The sequence below is a fragment of the Stegostoma tigrinum genome, chromosome 18 (assembly GCF_030684315.1).
Source record: "Stegostoma tigrinum isolate sSteTig4 chromosome 18, sSteTig4.hap1, whole genome shotgun sequence".
In the NCBI taxonomy this organism is placed as follows: domain Eukaryota; kingdom Metazoa; phylum Chordata; class Chondrichthyes; order Orectolobiformes; family Stegostomatidae; genus Stegostoma; species Stegostoma tigrinum.
This window is the reverse complement of record NC_081371.1, coordinates 44,055,166-44,073,695: the sequence shown is the minus strand read 5'-3', so window position 1 is coordinate 44,073,695 and position 18,530 is coordinate 44,055,166. Positions and strand designations below refer to the sequence as shown.

General features: G+C 40.6%; 1 protein-coding gene across 3 annotated transcripts in view; it reads left to right on the top strand.

Annotated features, from left to right (window-relative positions):
* LOC125460815 (thyrotropin-releasing hormone-degrading ectoenzyme-like) overlaps window positions 1-18,120 on the top strand; it is a 105,614-nt gene extending 87,494 nt beyond the window's left edge. For all 3 annotated transcript variants that reach the window (XM_048548819.2, XM_059652478.1, XM_048548818.2), the window contains 9 exons: window positions 149-282; window positions 372-427; window positions 3,992-4,139; window positions 7,350-7,447; window positions 9,756-9,863; window positions 12,320-12,487; window positions 12,569-12,709; window positions 12,821-12,902; window positions 17,277-18,120. In XM_048548819.2, coding sequence (XP_048404776.2) covers window positions 149-282; window positions 372-427; window positions 3,992-4,139; window positions 7,350-7,447; window positions 9,756-9,863; window positions 12,320-12,487; window positions 12,569-12,709; window positions 12,821-12,902; window positions 17,277-17,420 — 1,079 coding nt within the window. In that variant the 3' untranslated portion in view covers window positions 17,421-18,120. The remainder of the gene's footprint in view (window positions 1-148; window positions 283-371; window positions 428-3,991; window positions 4,140-7,349; window positions 7,448-9,755; window positions 9,864-12,319; window positions 12,488-12,568; window positions 12,710-12,820; window positions 12,903-17,276) is intronic.
* Window positions 18,121-18,530: the final 410 nt, after the last annotated feature.

The window sequence follows — 18,530 nt, the reverse complement described above, 5'->3', positions numbered from 1 at the left end:
CCTATTTACAACAGTGATTATACTTCACAAGTTTATTTTCTCGTGCTTCCTTTTTCATTGAAAGTACCAAGATTGCAGTATCAGATGAAGGATATCTGAATACTACTTTTGAATTAGTTAATCTTGAGTCTCATTTTCGATTTGGTAGAACATCACAGAATCAGCTTCTTGGATAGCAATAGTTGGCTTGTCGGAAATCTTAATCAATCTGGCTACTTTCGGGTTAACTATGATTTGAAGAATTGGAAGTTGTTAATTGACCAGCTGATGACCAATCCTGAGGTAAATTAAAATGAATTCCGGTGCTTTTTTTTTGTTTCTGGTACGATTTTCAGCGCTAAATCGTTTCTTCTTCTGGTTTGACCTGACAGGTGATCTCTGTTGGCAACCGAGCAGGTCTGATTGATGATGCTTTTAATCTAGCCAGGTATGTTTTGCACTTAATGTAAAACAGAGAACTCTGTAAACACCAGAATTACAAATACTAATCTAAACACTACATAAACATACGATAAATTGAAATCTGTTAATGGCGGGTGGGGGTGTGTGCCAAGAAACAACATGTCGGTTTTGTATTGTTTGCATTGGTGTTGTTTGTTGTGCTGTACGATATGGATTATTAGTATTTTACTTACGACTGAGTTAAAACAAATAGAATGATTGTTTTGCTGCAGGAACTTTGTATTGTACTTGCCTGTATGTTAAGCACTGTGATTATTTAGAATGTGAGAAGCATGCACTCTTCCTAAAATATAAGACTCAATTTTACATAAACTGGCTTATTTCTCCTTTAGGTTTTATGTTCAATGCTATAAATATTTGAAGCTTTAGCAACTAATTAGGCTATCAACTCTCGTCTTACATTGGGCGTTGCACTTCTATGCATGTTTATGGTGACTGGATGTTTGGAACACACCTTTTATTTTGTTTTGAATCAACTTGTTCAGAGTTGTTATTACACACCCCAAGGTGTGACTTGAACCCTGTACCACTGTACCAGGAGCACAATTTTTACCCTGGGTCTACAGCTTTGACCATGAATGTTGTATATCGTATCTCAATCAGCTGTTAGAAGCCTTTTGTTTTGCCAGTACTAATTCTTTCAGTGTAACTGAGCAATTAGTTAGCCTAAGGTTTACTTTGTAGTCTACCTTTTCAGGAGTAATATCAACTAAGGATGGGTTATATAACAAGTAAGTGTAATTCAGATATCATAGTATCATTCGCAATACTGTTGTCACATACTTGTTATTAGGAGGAAAACTACAGTTGAACTGCAGAATCACTTTGCAACCCTGAATTTTGCCATGTGATGTCGAAATACTAAGTGTATTTGTTTGAAGATTCGCTACAGTTTCGGTGTTCACCTAATTTCAGAATATGGTGTTGAGTGTTCCTGCATTTGTGCCCAATGGTCTAATTGCATGACCTCTTTGAATTGGTACCCTCCATGTTCAAAACATCAATCTTGCCAAGGCTTTTTTAAGAAGATGACTTCGCGTCTCAATCTTTTTCACTTTGGAATTTGTTGCGCAAAACTCTAGAATCACAGAATCACACAGGGCAGAAAAGGGCCTTTGGCCCATCAAGTCTGCACTGACACATGCAAAACACCTGACTTTCAACCTAATCCCATTTACCAGGACTTGACCTGTAGCCTTAAGTATTATGATGTACTATGTGCTCATCTGGGTTCGTTTTATTGAATGTGAGGCAATTTGCCTCTGTCATCCTCCCAGGCAGAACATTCCAGAATGTCACCACCCTCTGGGGAGAAAGGCTTTTCCTCACCGCCTCTCATCTTGAACATCTGACCCCTCATGACCACCCCTTCAACAAAGGGAAGAAGATCCTTTTTATCTTCTCTGTCCATGCCAATCATCATCTTGTGTTCCTCAATCAGATTGCGCCTTAGCCTTCCCTGGCTCCAATGAAAACAACCTAAGCCTATCCAACCTTTCGTCATAACTTAAGTTTTCCATTCCAGGCAGCATCCTGGTGAATCTACTCTGCAGTCCCTCCAGTGCAATCACATCCTTACTGTAATGTGGTACTAGAAGTGCACACTGTACTCTACTCTAGCTCTGGCCTCAGCAAAGTTCTGCACAACTTCTACGTGACTTCCCTCCTTTTGTAATCTAGACCTTGATTGATAAAGACAAGTGTCCCATATACCTTTCTCACCACCCTACTAGTTTGCCCATTTGTTTTCAGAGATCTATGGACAAACACTGCAAGTTCCCTTTGATCCACAGAACTTCCTAGCTTCATGCCATTCATGAATACTTCATTGCCAGAATACTGCTTCTAAGGTGTACCACCTCACACTTTACAGGGTTAAATTCCATCTGCTGCTTATCTGCCCATTTGACCATCCTATTTATATCTTCTTGTAGCCCAAAACACTCAACCTCACTGTTAACCATCTGACCAATCTTTGCGTTATTCCGCAAATTTACTAATCCCATTCGTCACACTGTCATCTATGCCATTTATATGTTACTCTTCCTTAAAAACTACAGAGTTTAAAGTCAACATAAAAAAGGTTAGATTAACAGAGCTGACTACAGATTTAGTCATCAGCATCCGATTATTGTCTCCTCGGAAAGGATTTGGTTGGTTCAGCTGTTAACATCTCATCAGTTCTGCCATCAGTGCGTGTGAACTTCTAGTCAAGGACATACTGGTCAGACAAACAACAGTGGACCAAGCATCAATTCATGCAGAATACTACTGGCCACAGTCCTCCAATCCGAAAAAATAATCCTGTGCCACTACCCTCTGCCTCCTACCATCAAGCCAAATTTGTATCCAATTGGCTAGCTCTCCCTGGAACCTACTTGGTCTAACTTTACTAACCAGTCTACCATGCGGAACCTTGTTAAAGATGATCCAATTTTATGAAGCTTCACTCTACCGTCTCCAATGTAACATATCCTTTCTTAAATATGGGTAGCAAAATACCACATAGTATTCCACAGGCATTGATGCATTGAGACTAGGTAATGGCAAGGTAAGGGGATTGGGACGTGGTTGACAGAGAGACAGAGGATGTGTTGTGGCGAACCTCTGAAGGCTTGACAGGCACAGAGAATGGAAGATAATCTGCACACGTAAGGGTTGAGGTAAGAGGTGAGGTTAACATAGGTACTGTCAGTGGTTTGATGATGAATGGTAGGTCAAGGAAAATGGGGGTGGGGTGGGAAACAAGTCCACAGTGCTGTGGGATGCAGCTCATTGGGAATGAGTTGCAGCTCTAGGATGAATGGAAGTGGAGCAAAGGGGATAGAAACACAGTAACTGGAACAGACACAGGTTATTTGGCCCTTTGAGTCAGCTCCTCCACTCAATATGGTCATGTTGATCATCCATCTCAGTACCCAGTCCTGCTTTCTCCCCATACCCTTTGATCCCTTTCACCCTAAGAACTATATCTAGCTCCTTCTTAAAAAGTGGCCGTGTGATCAGAAGGTAGTAGCAGCCTTACCCACTGTTGGCTTGCAGGGACCCCATTTTAAAAGGCAGACCTTTGACCTTTGACTGCATGAGGTAATGGCAAGGCTGCCATTCTGCAGTCACCCTTGCTGCACAATTGGCAATCAATTCATCCATGAATATTTAGATAGCTGGCCACCTTGAGCCTTCCTGCCCATTAGCAGAAATTCCACATACTTCCTGTTCTACTGTCAGGATACTCGGTGCTATGCGATCCTTCTCTACACCCTAATGTGAGAGATAAAAAGGTATAATAAGTGTCATGCAAGGGAGGCGGAAGATCCCTGGCCAACTCTGCAGTTTCAAGGCATTTGAGATTGACTCTGTTTACTAATTTTGTTACATTATTGCTTTACCACCTTTTTTGCATGAGAATGATTTCAAATCCATGTTAGTTTAATACAGTTAGTATCCTTAGAAAATATTGCACAGATTTTCATGAGCTCCTTCCTTCCTCCCTCTTTTGTCTCTGACTTTTTTTTTGTGTTTGCCTTAGAGCTGGCTATTTACCACAGAATATTCCCCTGGAGATTATACGGTACCTTTATAAGGAAAAAGAGTTCCTTCCATGGCACGCTGCAAGTAATGTGCTACTTCACCTGGACAAGTTGGTGGATCGGAATAAGGAGTACAACATTTTTAGTGTATGAGTTTAATCTTCAATGTTAAGGAAAATCTGTGTCCTCGTTGGAAAAATATCTGCAATGTCAGTGACATGACTAAAAGACAATTTAAAATGGAACATTAAGTTCTCACTATAATTCAGACAATTTAAGTCTTTTGTTCGCCAAGTGATTAACAATCTTAACTTGAGAGGCTGTGTTTCATAGGAAACGCCACCTCTAGGTGGTGCAAGGAGCACATAGGCTCAGCAACTCCACCTGGCAGTGCCACATCACTGCCAAGTGACAGATGTAGCTGCCTCATGACCATTTTTATTGAGCCAGCCCTTGGACATTCAGTGGAGGATAGAAGTAAAATCCCATGAGTGGTCCTTGCAGTTTATGTTAGGAATGGGCCTGAGTATTCTTAACATCAAATTAGATGTCAGTCTGACTTGGAAAGGTGTACCCATCCAAAATATCTTATGAACTCATGAGATATTGTACCTGCATTTCTGCATTTCTCTAATCCTTTAAAAGTAGGCCAAGGAAGAGGCCCAAAGATAATTCATAAATTAGTTTGTCTAAATTGCAGTTGCAATGTGGACAGAATTATAATGTAGAAACTGCCACTTTGTCCGTAAGATTTGTTTCAGTATCATGTCTTGCAACAAATACTGCGATGAAATATGTCGCTATGCCAGTATTTGTTTGATCATTTTCCTGTTCCTGGTTGGACCCAGTCTGAATTCAACCATCCCTCCCCACCCCAGTTAATCTTATCTTAATAAGGAAGCTCCTTCTATTTGCTTTCTCCTCTATCGAAAATACTTCAAATTGGACTACACATACTCTTGTTTCTTGTTGGCTGTGACCACAGGAGTAGCACGGTTGAGATTATCTTCAGGTTCTGGATGTGAGTTTGCTCGCTGAGCTGGAAGGTTAGTTTTCAGACGTTTCGTCACCATTCTAGGTAACATCATCAGTGAGCCTCCGACGAAGCGCTGGTGTTATGTCCCGCTTTCTACTTATCTGGTTAGGTTTCCTTGGGTTGGTGATGTCATTTCCTGCATTGGTGATGTCATTTCCTGTTCTTTTTCTCAGGGGATGGTAGATTGGCTCCATATCAATGTGTTTGTTGATGGAGTTCCGGTTGGAATGCCATGCTTCTAGGAATTCTCGTGCGTGTCACTGTTTGGCTTGTCCTAGGATGGATGTGTTGTCCCAATCAAAGTGGTGTCCTTCCTCATCTGTATGTAAGGATACAAGTGATAGTGGGTCATGTCGTTTTGTGGCTAGTTGATGTTCATGTATCCTGGTGGCTAGCTTTCTGCCAGTTTGTCCAATGTAGTGTTTGCCACAGTTCTTGCAAGGTATTTTGTAAATGACGTTTGTTTTGTTTGTTGTCTGTATAGGGTCTTTTAAGTTCATTAGCTGCTGTTTTAGTGTGTTGGTGGGATTGTGGGCTACCCTGATGCCAAGAGGTCTGAGTAGTCTGGCAGTCATTTCGGAAATGTCTTTGATGTAGGGGAGAGTGGTTATGGTTTCTGAGCCTGTTTTGTCTGTTTGTTTGGGTTTATTGCTGAGGAATCGGCGGACTGTGTTCATAGGGTACCTGTTCTTTTTGAATACGCTGTATAGGTGATTTTCCTCTGCTCTGCGTAGTTCCTCTGTGCTGCAGTGTGTGGTGGCTCGTTGGAATAATGTTCTAATGCAGCTTCGTTTGTGGGTGTTGGGATGGTTGCTCCTGTAGTTCAGTATTTGGTCCGTATGTGTTGTTTTCCTGTAGACGCTGGTTTGAAGTTCCCCATTGACTGTTCGCTCTACTGTGACATCTAGGAATGGCAGTTTGTTGCTGTTTTCCTCCTCTTTTGTGAATGTTATGCCAGTAAAGGGTATTATTGATGGTCTTGAATGTTTCCTCTAATTTGTTTTGTTTAGTGATGACAAAGGTGTCATCCACATAGCGGATCCAAAGTTTGAGTTGGATGATTGGCAGAGCTGTTTGCTCGAGTCTCTGCATTACTGTCTCTGCTAAGAACCCTGATATCGGAGATCCCATGGGTGTATCTTTACTCGTATCCTTACATACAGAGGAGGTAGGACACCACTTTGATTGGGCCAACACATCCATCCTAGGACAAGCCAAACAGAGACACGCACGAGAATTCCTAGAAGCATGGCATTCCAACCGGAACTCCATCAACAAACACATTGATTTGGAGCCAATCTACCATCCCCTGAGAAAAGAACAGGAAATGACATCACCAACCCTAGGAAACCTAAGCAGATAAATAGAAAGCGGGACATAACACCAGCGCTTCGTCGGAGGCTCACTGATGATGTTACCTATGATGGTGACGAAACGTCTGAAAACTAACCTTCCAGCTCAGTGAGCAAACTCACATCCAGAACCTCAACCTGAGCTACAAATCTTCTCAAAACTCGCTATTATATTCAGGTTTATTCCCCCATGCAGTAATTCACCAGTGAGCCTGCAACTAAATTCAACTGCATCCACATGTAAATTCTTGGCAAACATCTTTTACTGAGTTCAGCTGAATAGGACCATCCCACAGTAATAGATGTGGAGGTCTGAAATGCAGTGACAAGTTATCTATTCATCTAAATAGTTTCTGGGTAAGTCCTGAATACCTTTTTATTAAGATCACAAATGCTACTTTGTCCCAACAGCTGTAGCATATGATCATAGTTACAATCTTTAAACTACAAAACCCAATTTAATGTAAAAAAAGAGCTCCTTTTCAAATCCCAGCACTGAGGTTGTATGAATGCAACCTGGGCTGAATTCCCAGGGTATATCTGCCATCAGTTGACAGAAGATCCCATACCTTCCTACCCATTCCAGACAATGGTATTAAACTAGATAAAATACTGGGCCAAATCCTGGCTTTAGCTTCAATTCCATCCCCACTAGGAATTTTGCTGAGTTCTCTACCTTCGACCCTGATCAGAATTTCAGGTCCTAAGGCCTTGCTGAAAAAAAAGTCTAATCATCTAACCAAGTACACATGTAAAAATCTGAATAGTTTCACATGCAGGATTTGGATGCCAAGAAGTGGATTTGTCCAATAATTGCTTAAGATAGTAAGTCCTAAGGGATATGCCGTTTATAAAATGTATTACAAGTTTGTACATTACTGATGTTAGATATTATTTCTAATATTAGATTAATTATGAAATTACATTGACAAAGTCTTACAAATCTTCTCACTGTTTTTCTTCCTTCAGCAATATGTCCTGCAGCAAGTTGCTCCAGCATACAATTTATTGGGATGGCCAGAGGACGCAGTGAATAGTACTGTCGTTCAAGCATCATACCAGACTGAGTTAAATCATTTACTTGACTAGTTTATAAGCTGATTATAGATATATTGGCTTTTTAGAGTTTGGTAAATACTGGGACTTGATATAAACAGGGTCTTGTGGTAGTAAATTCAACAGTGCATGTAGTTCAATCAATTTTCACTGCTGTTGATGGACCATTACTATTGTCACTGTTCAACTGCAGTATTCAATGCCTGAGAGCCATTAACACTTACTGATTGAGTCACAAAATGGAAATTGAAGGACATAATTTATATCGAACAGGTTAGACGAACGTTATTGGTCCGTTCGCAAATTGGTTCCATGTTGGATTGAACTTGCTAGCAATGGTTTTAGTTTTATTTGTCAGTAATGAAACAACTCCCTGGAACACCGAGTATGAAATAAAGTGACTATTTGCTAATATCATGAGTGTGAACATTTTCAAATGAGTAGCACCTCTGTACCAGTACATTGCTGATGGGAAATAGTTCACTTTATACTCATAAATAAAATAAGGAACTACGGACGCTGGAGATCTGAAACAAACAAAGCAGCAATTGCTGGAGAAGCTTTCAAGCCTAGTGACCAAGTCCAGTTCTGAAGAGGGGTCACTGGACTCCAAACATTAAATCTGTTTCTCTTTTCACAGATACTGCCAGAACTGTTATGTTTTCTAGCAATTTCTGTTTTTGTTTGTTTGAAACCTGAAGTGAAGCCTGTTGAGTTTGCTTGCAATGACTTTAATGTATTCAATCAGCATCTGTTCAGGTTTGGATACCTTTGTACTGATTGCCGTGTCCTAATTTCCCATAAACTTCCAACATCTGCAATTGACGGCAGGTAAGTTTGAGGCCAGATGTAATGGTTATTGTTTACTCCACATAAAATAGATGACTTTGCGCTCTACTATTTGAAATGCTTTACAAGAGGGTGGGAGAAAAGTGTTAATCTCAACCCTGATTTTTGTTTAGAACTACAAGAAATGGGAAGCTCTTGATGTAGATTACCCTTTTTTGGTTCCTGATAAAAAAAATGCACATCATCTCTGTCCATCTGATGACAGGGTGGACTTCAAAATACTGACATTCAAATACCAGACTACATATAGATATCAGAGTGACATGTCAAAATCCTTTTCAATAGAAGAGGTATTCTCATTTTAAAGTATGGCCAGGATTTTCATTTATTTTTCTCTTAAGTGTGTTGGCCTAGATGGTACATAAGGCCATGGGATGCATAGCCTGGCATGTGGGGTGGGGTTTGTGATGGGAGTGCCAGGGTGGCATTGCTAAGACCTTGCGCACTTAGCTTTAAAAGATCCCCTTGCTCAGACTATGGTTCAAAGGTATTGAGAACCGGAGCTCTACAAAAACTGACTCACTCCAACTCCTTTTCTGCTGCATCTTACTTGCAGTAAGCAGGATTGCTGCACAGTGAAGCAATGAATTCCCATCTTGCCCCACGCCAAAAGAAAATTATCAGTACTCTGCCAATGGGAATCCTCATGAGGTTCAGTGGTGCAAGTTAGATAAGTGTCAGATCGATTCTCTCCCAGTTGGATCAAATGAGTGAAAGTCTCCCTTAGTGTCTTGGAGAATTTCCCCCATCTCAAAAAATTTGCTGAGGACCTTCCTTTGTGTTTTCATCTTCCACTGATTCAGGTTCAGGAAAGATTCTGTAATAAGCTATTGGAATGAAGTTCTATTATCGGCAACTACTGATCAATGAATGAATCCTTGTCAATTTCATAGAATCCCTATAGTGTGGAAACACAGGCCCTTTGGCCCAACAGGTCCGAGTATCCCAACCCTCAGAGCATCCCACCCAGAACCCATTCCCCTGGACCACTCGTCCCTGAACACTATGGGCAATTTAGTATGACCAATCTACCTAGCCTGCACATCTTTGCACTGTGGGAGGAAGCCGATGCAATTGCTGGGAGAATGTGCAAACTCCACACAGACTTCTAGGCAAACAAAGCTTATTTAAAGGTACAGCTGGTTTTGCTTGAATCAAGCATTTGCAACTTTAATAGAAAAGAGAATAAGTAAAATTGCTGACATTATTCATATTTTATCTTTAAAATAAGCAGACTTGTCATCTGCAGTGTGCAGATGACAGCAAGAGCTTTATGATAAAGACATTGCCTGAGTATGTTTGGCAGCACAAATTGATGTCTCCATGGCAAAAACAATTTTACTGTTGGTTAAAACCTCAGGATCTCTGCCGAACACACAACTCAGCTATCAAATGATCCACTAAAAATTCTTCAGCACTTTGCGCCAGTGGAAAACTTTTTCATTGAGTCTTGGTTTTCTTTTCAAGCAGAGAGCTACGTCGGAAGGTCATTATCTTGGCTTGTAAGTTTGGCATTGCCCTCTGCCATGAGAAAGCTGTGTCGCTTCTTTCAGAATGGATGACAAGTGATCATAACAGGTGCACATCTCAAAACTGGAACTATCACCCTCATTTGAAATAAATCTATGAATGTCTTTGCACAGAATGCTTACTCTTGTCAAAGCATGAAATCAAAATGTTGATAACCAAGTGTGAGGCTGGATGAACACAGCAGGCCAAGCAGCATCTCAGGAGCACAAAAGCAAGTGTGAAGCTGGATAAACATAGCAGGCCAAGCAGCATCTCAGGAGCACAAAAGCTGCTTAGCCTGCTGTGTTCATCCAGCTTCACACTTGGTTATCTTGGATTTTCCAGCATCTGCAGTTCCCATTATCTCAAATCAAAATGTTGATTCTGTTTCAGGTGAAAGTATCTTTTGAATTATAATTGTGGAAGCATGTAGATAACAGGGCAGAAGTAGGTCATATGTCCCTTTGAACATTTGATTTGTTTTGATCTATTATTGTCACATGTACTGAGATACAGTAAAAAGTATTGATTTGTGTGCTATCCAGGTGAACCATAGCTTACATTAATACATCAGGGTAATAGAACAGAATGCAGGGTATAGTGTTACAGCTACAGAGAAGACACAGAGGAAGATCAACTTTAATATATGAAAGGTCTATTCAAAAGTCTGATAACAGCAAGGAAGAAGCTGTTCTTGAATCTGGTAGTGCGTGTTTTCAAACTTTTGTATCATCTGCCTTTTCGGAGAGGGTAGTAAAGAGTACAACAAGGGTGGGAGGGTCTTTGATTATGTTGGCTGCTTTCTTGAGGCCATGGGAAGTATAAAAGGAGTCAACAGAAGTATGGCTGGTTTGTGTGATCGACTGGGCTGCGTTCACACCTCTCTGTAATTTCTTTTGGGCTTGAGCACAGCACTTGCCATACTAAGCTGAGTGTGTGTTTGTATACTATAGGTTGTCAAAAAGCCATGCAAGTGTGAGGAGGGTATGATGTAATGTTGGTTGTGGGTGGAGGAATTTGCTTGATATGGAAATAATGAGGGCTGTTGGGTGTGGGAGTGTGTCATGGGCTGCTTTGGAGGCTTTGAGGTACTGTTAGGAGTGGGTTGGGGGCATGACTTGGTGAGAGGGACATGGGTACAACTTTTTGAAGTTATCATACACAAGATTTCAGCTTCAGACTATAGATTTTTGAGAAGCCACGAACCGCAATTCCTTGAGAAGCTTACCTGATTGCAGGGAGGGGGGAGAGGGAGCTGTCAATCTCCGCAATGAAAATGGCCAGATTGGGAATGCAGGGTGTGGGATCATTTCATGCTCCAGCAAAGTTAAAGGGAGGTTTCAAGATAATAAAGTGTGAAGCTGGCTGAATGCAGCAGGCCAAGCAGCATCTCAGGAGCACAAAAGCTGACGTTTTGGGCCTAGACCCTTCATCAGAGAGGGGGATGGGGTGAGGGAACTGGAATAAATAGGGAGAGGGGGAGGCGGACCGAAGATGGAGAGTAAAGAAGATAGGTGGAGATTAGAGTATAGGTGGGGAGGTAGGGAGGGGATAGGTCAGTCCAGGGAAGACGGACAGGTCAAGGAGGTGGGATGAGGTTAGTAGGTAGGAGATGGAGGTGCGGCTTGGGGTGGGAGGAAGGGATGGGTGAGAGGAAGAACAGGTTAGGGAAGCAGAGACAGGCTGGGCTGGTTGTGTGATGCAGTGGGGGGAGGGGACGAACTGGGCTGGTTTTGGGATGTGGTGGGGGAAGGGGAGATTTTGAAACTGGTGAAGTCCACATTGATACCATTGGGCTACAGGGTTCCCAAGCGGAATATGAGTTGCTGTTCCTGCAACCTTCGGGTGGCATCATTGTGGCAGTGCAGGAGGCCCATGATGGACATGTCATCTAAAGAATGGGAGGGGGAGTTGAAATGGTTTGCGACTGGGAGGTGCAGTTGTTTATTGCGAACCGAGTGGAGGTGTTCTGCAAAGCGGTCCCCAAGCCTCCGCTTGGTTTCCCCAATGTAGAGGAAGCCACACCGGGTACAATTAAATGGAGGTTTGCTGGGAACGGAGGTAGAATCTCAGAATTGGGTTCTATTCATCATTTTTCTTCAGGTCAGTGAAAATCTGTCCCAATGTCTATCTCTAGTTTCAACCAATTACTTCATGTTGACCACATTCACTGACATCTGTACACACTGCATATATATGATAGGGAAAACGACTGAAACCTAGAATGCATAAAGTCACATCTAGCAAGAAGCACATGAGATTTATAAAGCTTCTTGTAAGTTATGCATTTGACAAAATATTGTTCAAATCAAGACAGTTTTATAAAACTTGAGACTCTTCTAGACCTTCAGATATTACTGTGCATTAGTATAAATTGTATTTCATTCATAACCCTTTATGAATAAATTATTACTTTATAACCTTAACCTGAAGCCTAGGAATCTCATAACAGCTAGGAATCAGATGCTCAAGGTATTGAACAAGATACTGTACAAACACTAACACTTTGTAATGGTGCATTTCAGAATACCACCAAATGTTAGAGACATTGCCTATTGCACAGGGATTTCCCTCATGGATGACAATGTCTGGGATTTCATCTGGACCAAATACCAATCTTCAACCGCTGTTTCAGAGAAGAAAATTTTACTGGAAGCTTTAGCGTGCAGCAAAAATACTATTTTGTTGAACAGGTGAATAAGCTATTGTTTAAAAAAAACCTTTTATAAAATGAAAATATTTCAAGGATTAGTATAACTGATTTCTCTTTTCAGGCTTCTGAATCTGTCATTAAACTCTCAGACGGTTCCAGACCAGACTACCATAGATGTTATCATTCATGTGGCAAAATATCCAAATGGACGCGATTTAGCCTGGAAATTTTTCCAGGATAAATGGAGTGTTTTTAAATCAAGGTAAACAAAACAAAAACAATTTGATAGAACAAACAAATACAAGACTTGTTCTGCCCAAAATAAAAGTCTGATTTAGACACCGAACATATGCTTTATAATATTTTTTAACAGATATGGAGAAGCTTTGTTTATGAACTCCAAGCTAATTAAAGGTGTGACCGAGTTTCTCAGTACTGAAGCTGAACTGAAAGAGGTAAGTGGTTCCAACAACACACAAAGAATTTCTCCGTTAGAGCTTGATTCCAGTTATCACCGTTAAGAATGTGACATACGAAAAGGCAACAAATCCATAGAAGAACAGTTCTTATCAAAGCCTCACTTTAATTTGACCATGCATATTGAACCCAAGGTTTAGCAGTAAACTACATATATTTTGTTTATTATGGTGTAATACATCAGAGGATGAAAATCTTTCAAACAAAGTAAATTGGAGTTGAAATTCATTTAGACCCAATTTGGAGCCTTCTAAGTAGATACTCTAACCTAGAGACTAAAGCCTGTTCTAAAATTAGGCCTGAGGCTGCGTAGATATGATTTGTATGAGCCATCTGCTGATCCTCTATAGGCAGCTCAGCTATCTAAAGAAAATTTGGTATCAACGCACCACGATGATTATCACATGGCTTGTGCCATCAGTAGTGATCTGATGTCCCAGCAGAGCAGGTGGATTGATAATAGGGACAAATGATAGTGCTGGAAAGCAGCAGATTTGGATTCTGTGGAGATTGCCTTTACACCATTCATGGCAATTAGTATCAGATTCAAAAAAAGATCTGTCCCTGAAGAGCAGTTGGGAGAGTAGACTCAGCACCTACTCTGTACCATACACTTTCCTTAACACTCATGTTAACATACACGTATACGTACACATACATAAAAATATAGTTAAAAATGTGGGTGGAGGTGGGGGAAGGGTGGGAGAGAGAAATGATAAGTAAGTTTGCAGCTGATGTGAAGATTGGCTGGGTAGTTGACAGTGAGGAAGAAGGTCTTAGGTTTCTGGAGAATGTAGATGGATTGGTCAGATGGGCAAATCCTGTAATTTAACTCTGTGATAGTGAGGTAATGCACTTTGGAAGAAGTAACAGGACAAGGGAGTGATCAACGAATGGTGGGACACCAGAAAGCTTAGAAGGACAGAGATCTTGGGACGCTTGCCCACAGATCCTTGAAAGCAGCAGGACAGATTAGTACGCTGATTAAGACAGCATTACAGAACACTTCCCTTTACCAGCAGTGGTTTAGATTATACGTGCAGGGAGGTCATGTTGTAGCTGGAGAGACCTTCGCTTAGGTAACAACTACGACTCTGCAGTTCTTGTTGCCACATTTATAGGAAGGACGTGATTGCATGGAACAGATGCTGAAGAGATTCATCGGGATGTTGTCTGGTTTGGAGATTTTTCATTATAAAGAGAGGTTGGATAGACTCAGTTTGTTTTCTTCAGAGCAGAGAAAGACGAGAGGGGACCTGATTGAAGTGCATAAAATTGAGGGGCATGGACAGGGTGAATAGAATAGACCCTTATTTGAAGGGTCAATAATGAAGGGCCAAAATTTTAAGATGAAAGACCGGAAGTTTAGAGGCGATTTGAAGAAATTTCTTTTCACCCAGAGGTGGTGGGAATCTGGAATACACTGCGTGGCAGGGCACCAGAGGTGGGAAACCTTCCACATGGATGTGAACTTGAAATGTTATAACATTCCAGGCTATGGACCAAATGCAAAGAAGTGGGATTGTTGTAGATAGCCCAGCGCTGACTCTATGGGCCATAAAGCTCTTCTGTGCTTTATGACTCTGTTGATCCATGGTTTATATATAAAAGATGGTTAACGTATGTTTTGTGAACTTATCAGGGACTCTGAAATTATGGCCTAATCTGATATCAAGTTGGAATTCTTTTCTACAATATTTAAGCGCAGGACTTCTGGCATTGAAATTGTACCTTCTGACCATATGGATTGGTGCAGCAATATCCAATTCCTACACTATTGATTTCTTCAAACAATGCTTTATTCTGCATTTTAAATGTGCAAGATCAAGGCACACCTATAGTTAAAAAGATTTATCCAGTTCAAATGATTATAACAACATAATTGACCACCAATCGTTTCAAGGTTAAAACGCCCATTTATTTTATTGTTTTCAAGCAGACAATTTATCAAGGCTTCCTCTCAAGTTTTGATTTTTCTCCAAGGATTCGCCTTGAGTATATGAGTAGTTAACGGAGAGAACTGTTTGCATAAATCATTATTATAGTTTTACCTATTATTGGCCAAAGCGTAACAAACTTAAACATTCCTTGGCATTGATTGTTATGACCTTGGGAGAGAACATAATAGAGGTTCTATATTCTGGGCAACTCTTAACCCACAGAGTCCCTTTGAAATGCAAATGAAGGCTTCCAATTGATCAAAAATCCTATAATGATACTGTAGTGCAGCACCTTTTAGAAACGTCAACATAAAATAGCAATAAATGCTTTCCAATAGCAGGGTCTGCAGCAATAAACAACTCCCATATTGTGACTAAAATCCCAAGAGTACTATCTCAGCATTTAATTCATCTCAGGACAGTTACTGACTCATTGAAGCATGAAAGTTATTGATGTATTTTCAGAAGCAATCTAATGAAATTATATAGTTCTGAAACACTGAACCACAAAAAATCTGAGCAATTTTAAGATTTAGATGGTTGAAGAAGGATGCTTAAAAGTCCGTCTTGAATTACATAAGATTTTACACTCCTTAAGCTAGTGGAACCTTGAAGTTTATTATTTTATATTACCTAGACTGATGTTAATGAAAATTCTTAAACTGTGGTATTATGTATCTGTTGAAAGGTCAAGTGGTTCACTATACAAAAGGGGTCTTAATTTCCTGTTGATAATAAGTGCTTTACAGAACATTTGTAACTTAGAAATTCCATGCAGAACATATGACTGTAACGTAAGTTGTATTTTTTTCTGCTTTAATCATAATCAGCCATTTGTTTTAATTGATCTGTTCTTTCACATTAAGTGTGACTGTACAATACACTTACCGTATAAATTTGATCAAGTGGGGCTGAAATCCTTCTGACTGATTAATATTAATTAGATGTTTCATGTAATTGATCAATTAGATGCTTCTTAGTCAATGGAACTTCTCAGTTTGACAACATTCCAAGCAGTTAAAACAAATTGAATTGTGATACAACCAAGCAAGTCGATTGAATTTTTCTCACTGCACCAAACTATTTTGCAACTTGTTGTTAAACCAGAAAAGGTTTGTTTATTGAAATGCTGCAGCCCTGATTCCAGACATCAATGGGTGAGAGTTTCAACTGGAGTTGACAGTCGGGACAGTTTGCCTGTTCCTTAGTTCTTAATTGTTTGTAAATTGATGGGCGGTACACCCACATGCTCGGGGGAAGAGGAGCCCTGTCCATTAATACAAATTGAGGTCTTACACTGGTTGCAAGGAGGCGTAGTTGGTAGTTTTCGGGTACAGTGTGCCATCAGTATGGTATTGCTGCCAGATGGTGAACCCCTATCCAAGATCCTTAAAAGAATGGCTTATAAGGAACGGCTTTACTTTGGCCACCCATTCAGTGGTGGCAGCTCCCAGCTTCAAATAAGTCCCCATTCTGAAAACAGCACCAAGCTTCAGTGTTGGCTTTGGGCAAGTAATACAGGCAATTTTGTCAGTTCTGTGCCCATTACCCGAGCAGCTCCAAATCTCTTCCTCTCTTCTCAGGGAGGAGCACTGAAAATGGGGTCTTATTCTGGTTCCAGACCCCGCACAGCCTGTTTGGGCACGGCCACTGGGATTTTCAGTTTTCAGTGAATTAGATCTCCAGGGAGCAAGCTCCCCTTTCATCAGGACAGTGAGGCCGAGGGAGTGGAGGGCAAAGAATGCTCCTTCCATTGCATGGAGATTAGCAGCATCACACAACAAAAGAGAGAAAAGACCAGATAAATTCATTTTGTTTTGTCTTTAAATGGCTGTGGATGTCTGGCTGTATTTCTGTAGGGGCAGCCTTTCCAGGGGATGGCAGGTGTGGCACCTGTGCCCCAGCAGCTGGTTTGGGGGGTTTTTGGCTGGTGATGGTGCTGGGGGTTTCCTTCTGTGATCCATCGACACATCTGATCCACAACCCCTCACCTCTGACCCTGAATTCATGGCATCTTTGTTGTCATCTGGGCTAGTGTGAGCCGTTGACATGACCCATTCAAAATTCCAGTTGGTGCACAGTTGGCCTGAGTTAGCTGTCTCCCAAGACACTAACTTGACAATGAACCATCCTCACCAATTGGGAGTGGGGCTGTTGGTGGATAGTTCCCCATCTATCTGCCTCCCTTCTGGATGCCATACCCTGCTTTTTAAAAAAAGACCATGCCATAACAAATAAAAATGGACCAAACAAACTTGGCAAGGCGTAAACGAGACAAATGGTACTGTTTATTTGATCCATCTGGTCTGTAAAGGACATCGCAACAGCTGTACACTTCTACCACAGCAAGCATTTGGCAGTTCCAACTTACTTATAAAATAAAAATATACTTCTTCTCCCATAATTTTACAGCTGAAGGAGTTTATAAAGAATGTCAGAGCGGGAGCAGATGCCTCATTCACACAAGCCGTAGAAATTGTGGAAGCAAATGTTCGATGGCATGGCCTCTTTGAAGACGAGCTGTTTCAGTGGCTCAGGAAATCCCTGAGCAGTTAGTTTGTGACACTTTTCAATATTTATAGCATGAAGTACTTTGATGCATTTGTATTATTTAAATCAAAAATTCTCTCTACTTTTATGAGAAAGGAAAAGAAGAAATGCAGTGCAGATTTTTGCATTGGTTATATCACTCCTTCCTGCTGGGAGGACTTTGAAAAGAAGATCTGCTATTAAATTTGGAAATGGCTATGTGGGACAAAGAATGTTTTTACAACTAGTGCATGTTATTAACACTATGTGAAGAAAGGAATGATTTGAAATGTATTTTCTGCATGAATATTTTGTCCCTTCTGCATTCTAGCATGCTAGCTTTCAAAATTTCCAATTTTGTGTTTTTGCAATGTTCTTGTACGGAAACAAAATGGTGTGATCTTATGCAAATGTTTTAAAGCACAATGACTCTTATGGACAATCAATGTGGAAAATTGGACATGGGAATCAGTTTTTGCAACCTACTGATATACATGTGTGCTTAAAACGATGATAATTGGAAGTTAAACCCAATTTTTACCTTTTTTCAATAAAAAAAGTACAGCTTGACAAGTGTTTCCACAGGATACTGACAGAGGTAAAAAGCTAATGTTAATTTAGCCCTTTTCATGTTATTGATATCGTAGATTTTCTAAATGAAAACCTATAGCTGATGTATTTTAAACAAAAATTATGGCATTTTAAGTCTGATAAAATTTTGTACAGTAACCAGATGTAATGTTGTCTCAATTTATTTTTAAAAATGCATTTTTTTCTCACACAGCTCTTCAAACTGCCTTAGATATTGATACAAATGCCTTCACAACAGCTCCCAGTTCACCATTTCAATCACCTTGTTAACCTTGTTAAGAACAAAGAACAAAGAAAATTACAGCACAGGAACAGGCCCTTTGGACCTCCAAACCTGCGCCGATCAAGATCCTCTGTCTAACCTGTCATCTATTTCCTAACGGTCTGTGTCCATTTGCTCCCTGCCCATCCATGTACCTGTCCAAATATATCTTAAAAGACGCTAACGTGTCTGCGTCTACCACCTCCGCTGGCAACGCGTTCCAGGCACCCACCACCCTCTGTGTAAATAACTTTCCACGCATATCTCCCTTAAACTTTCCTCCT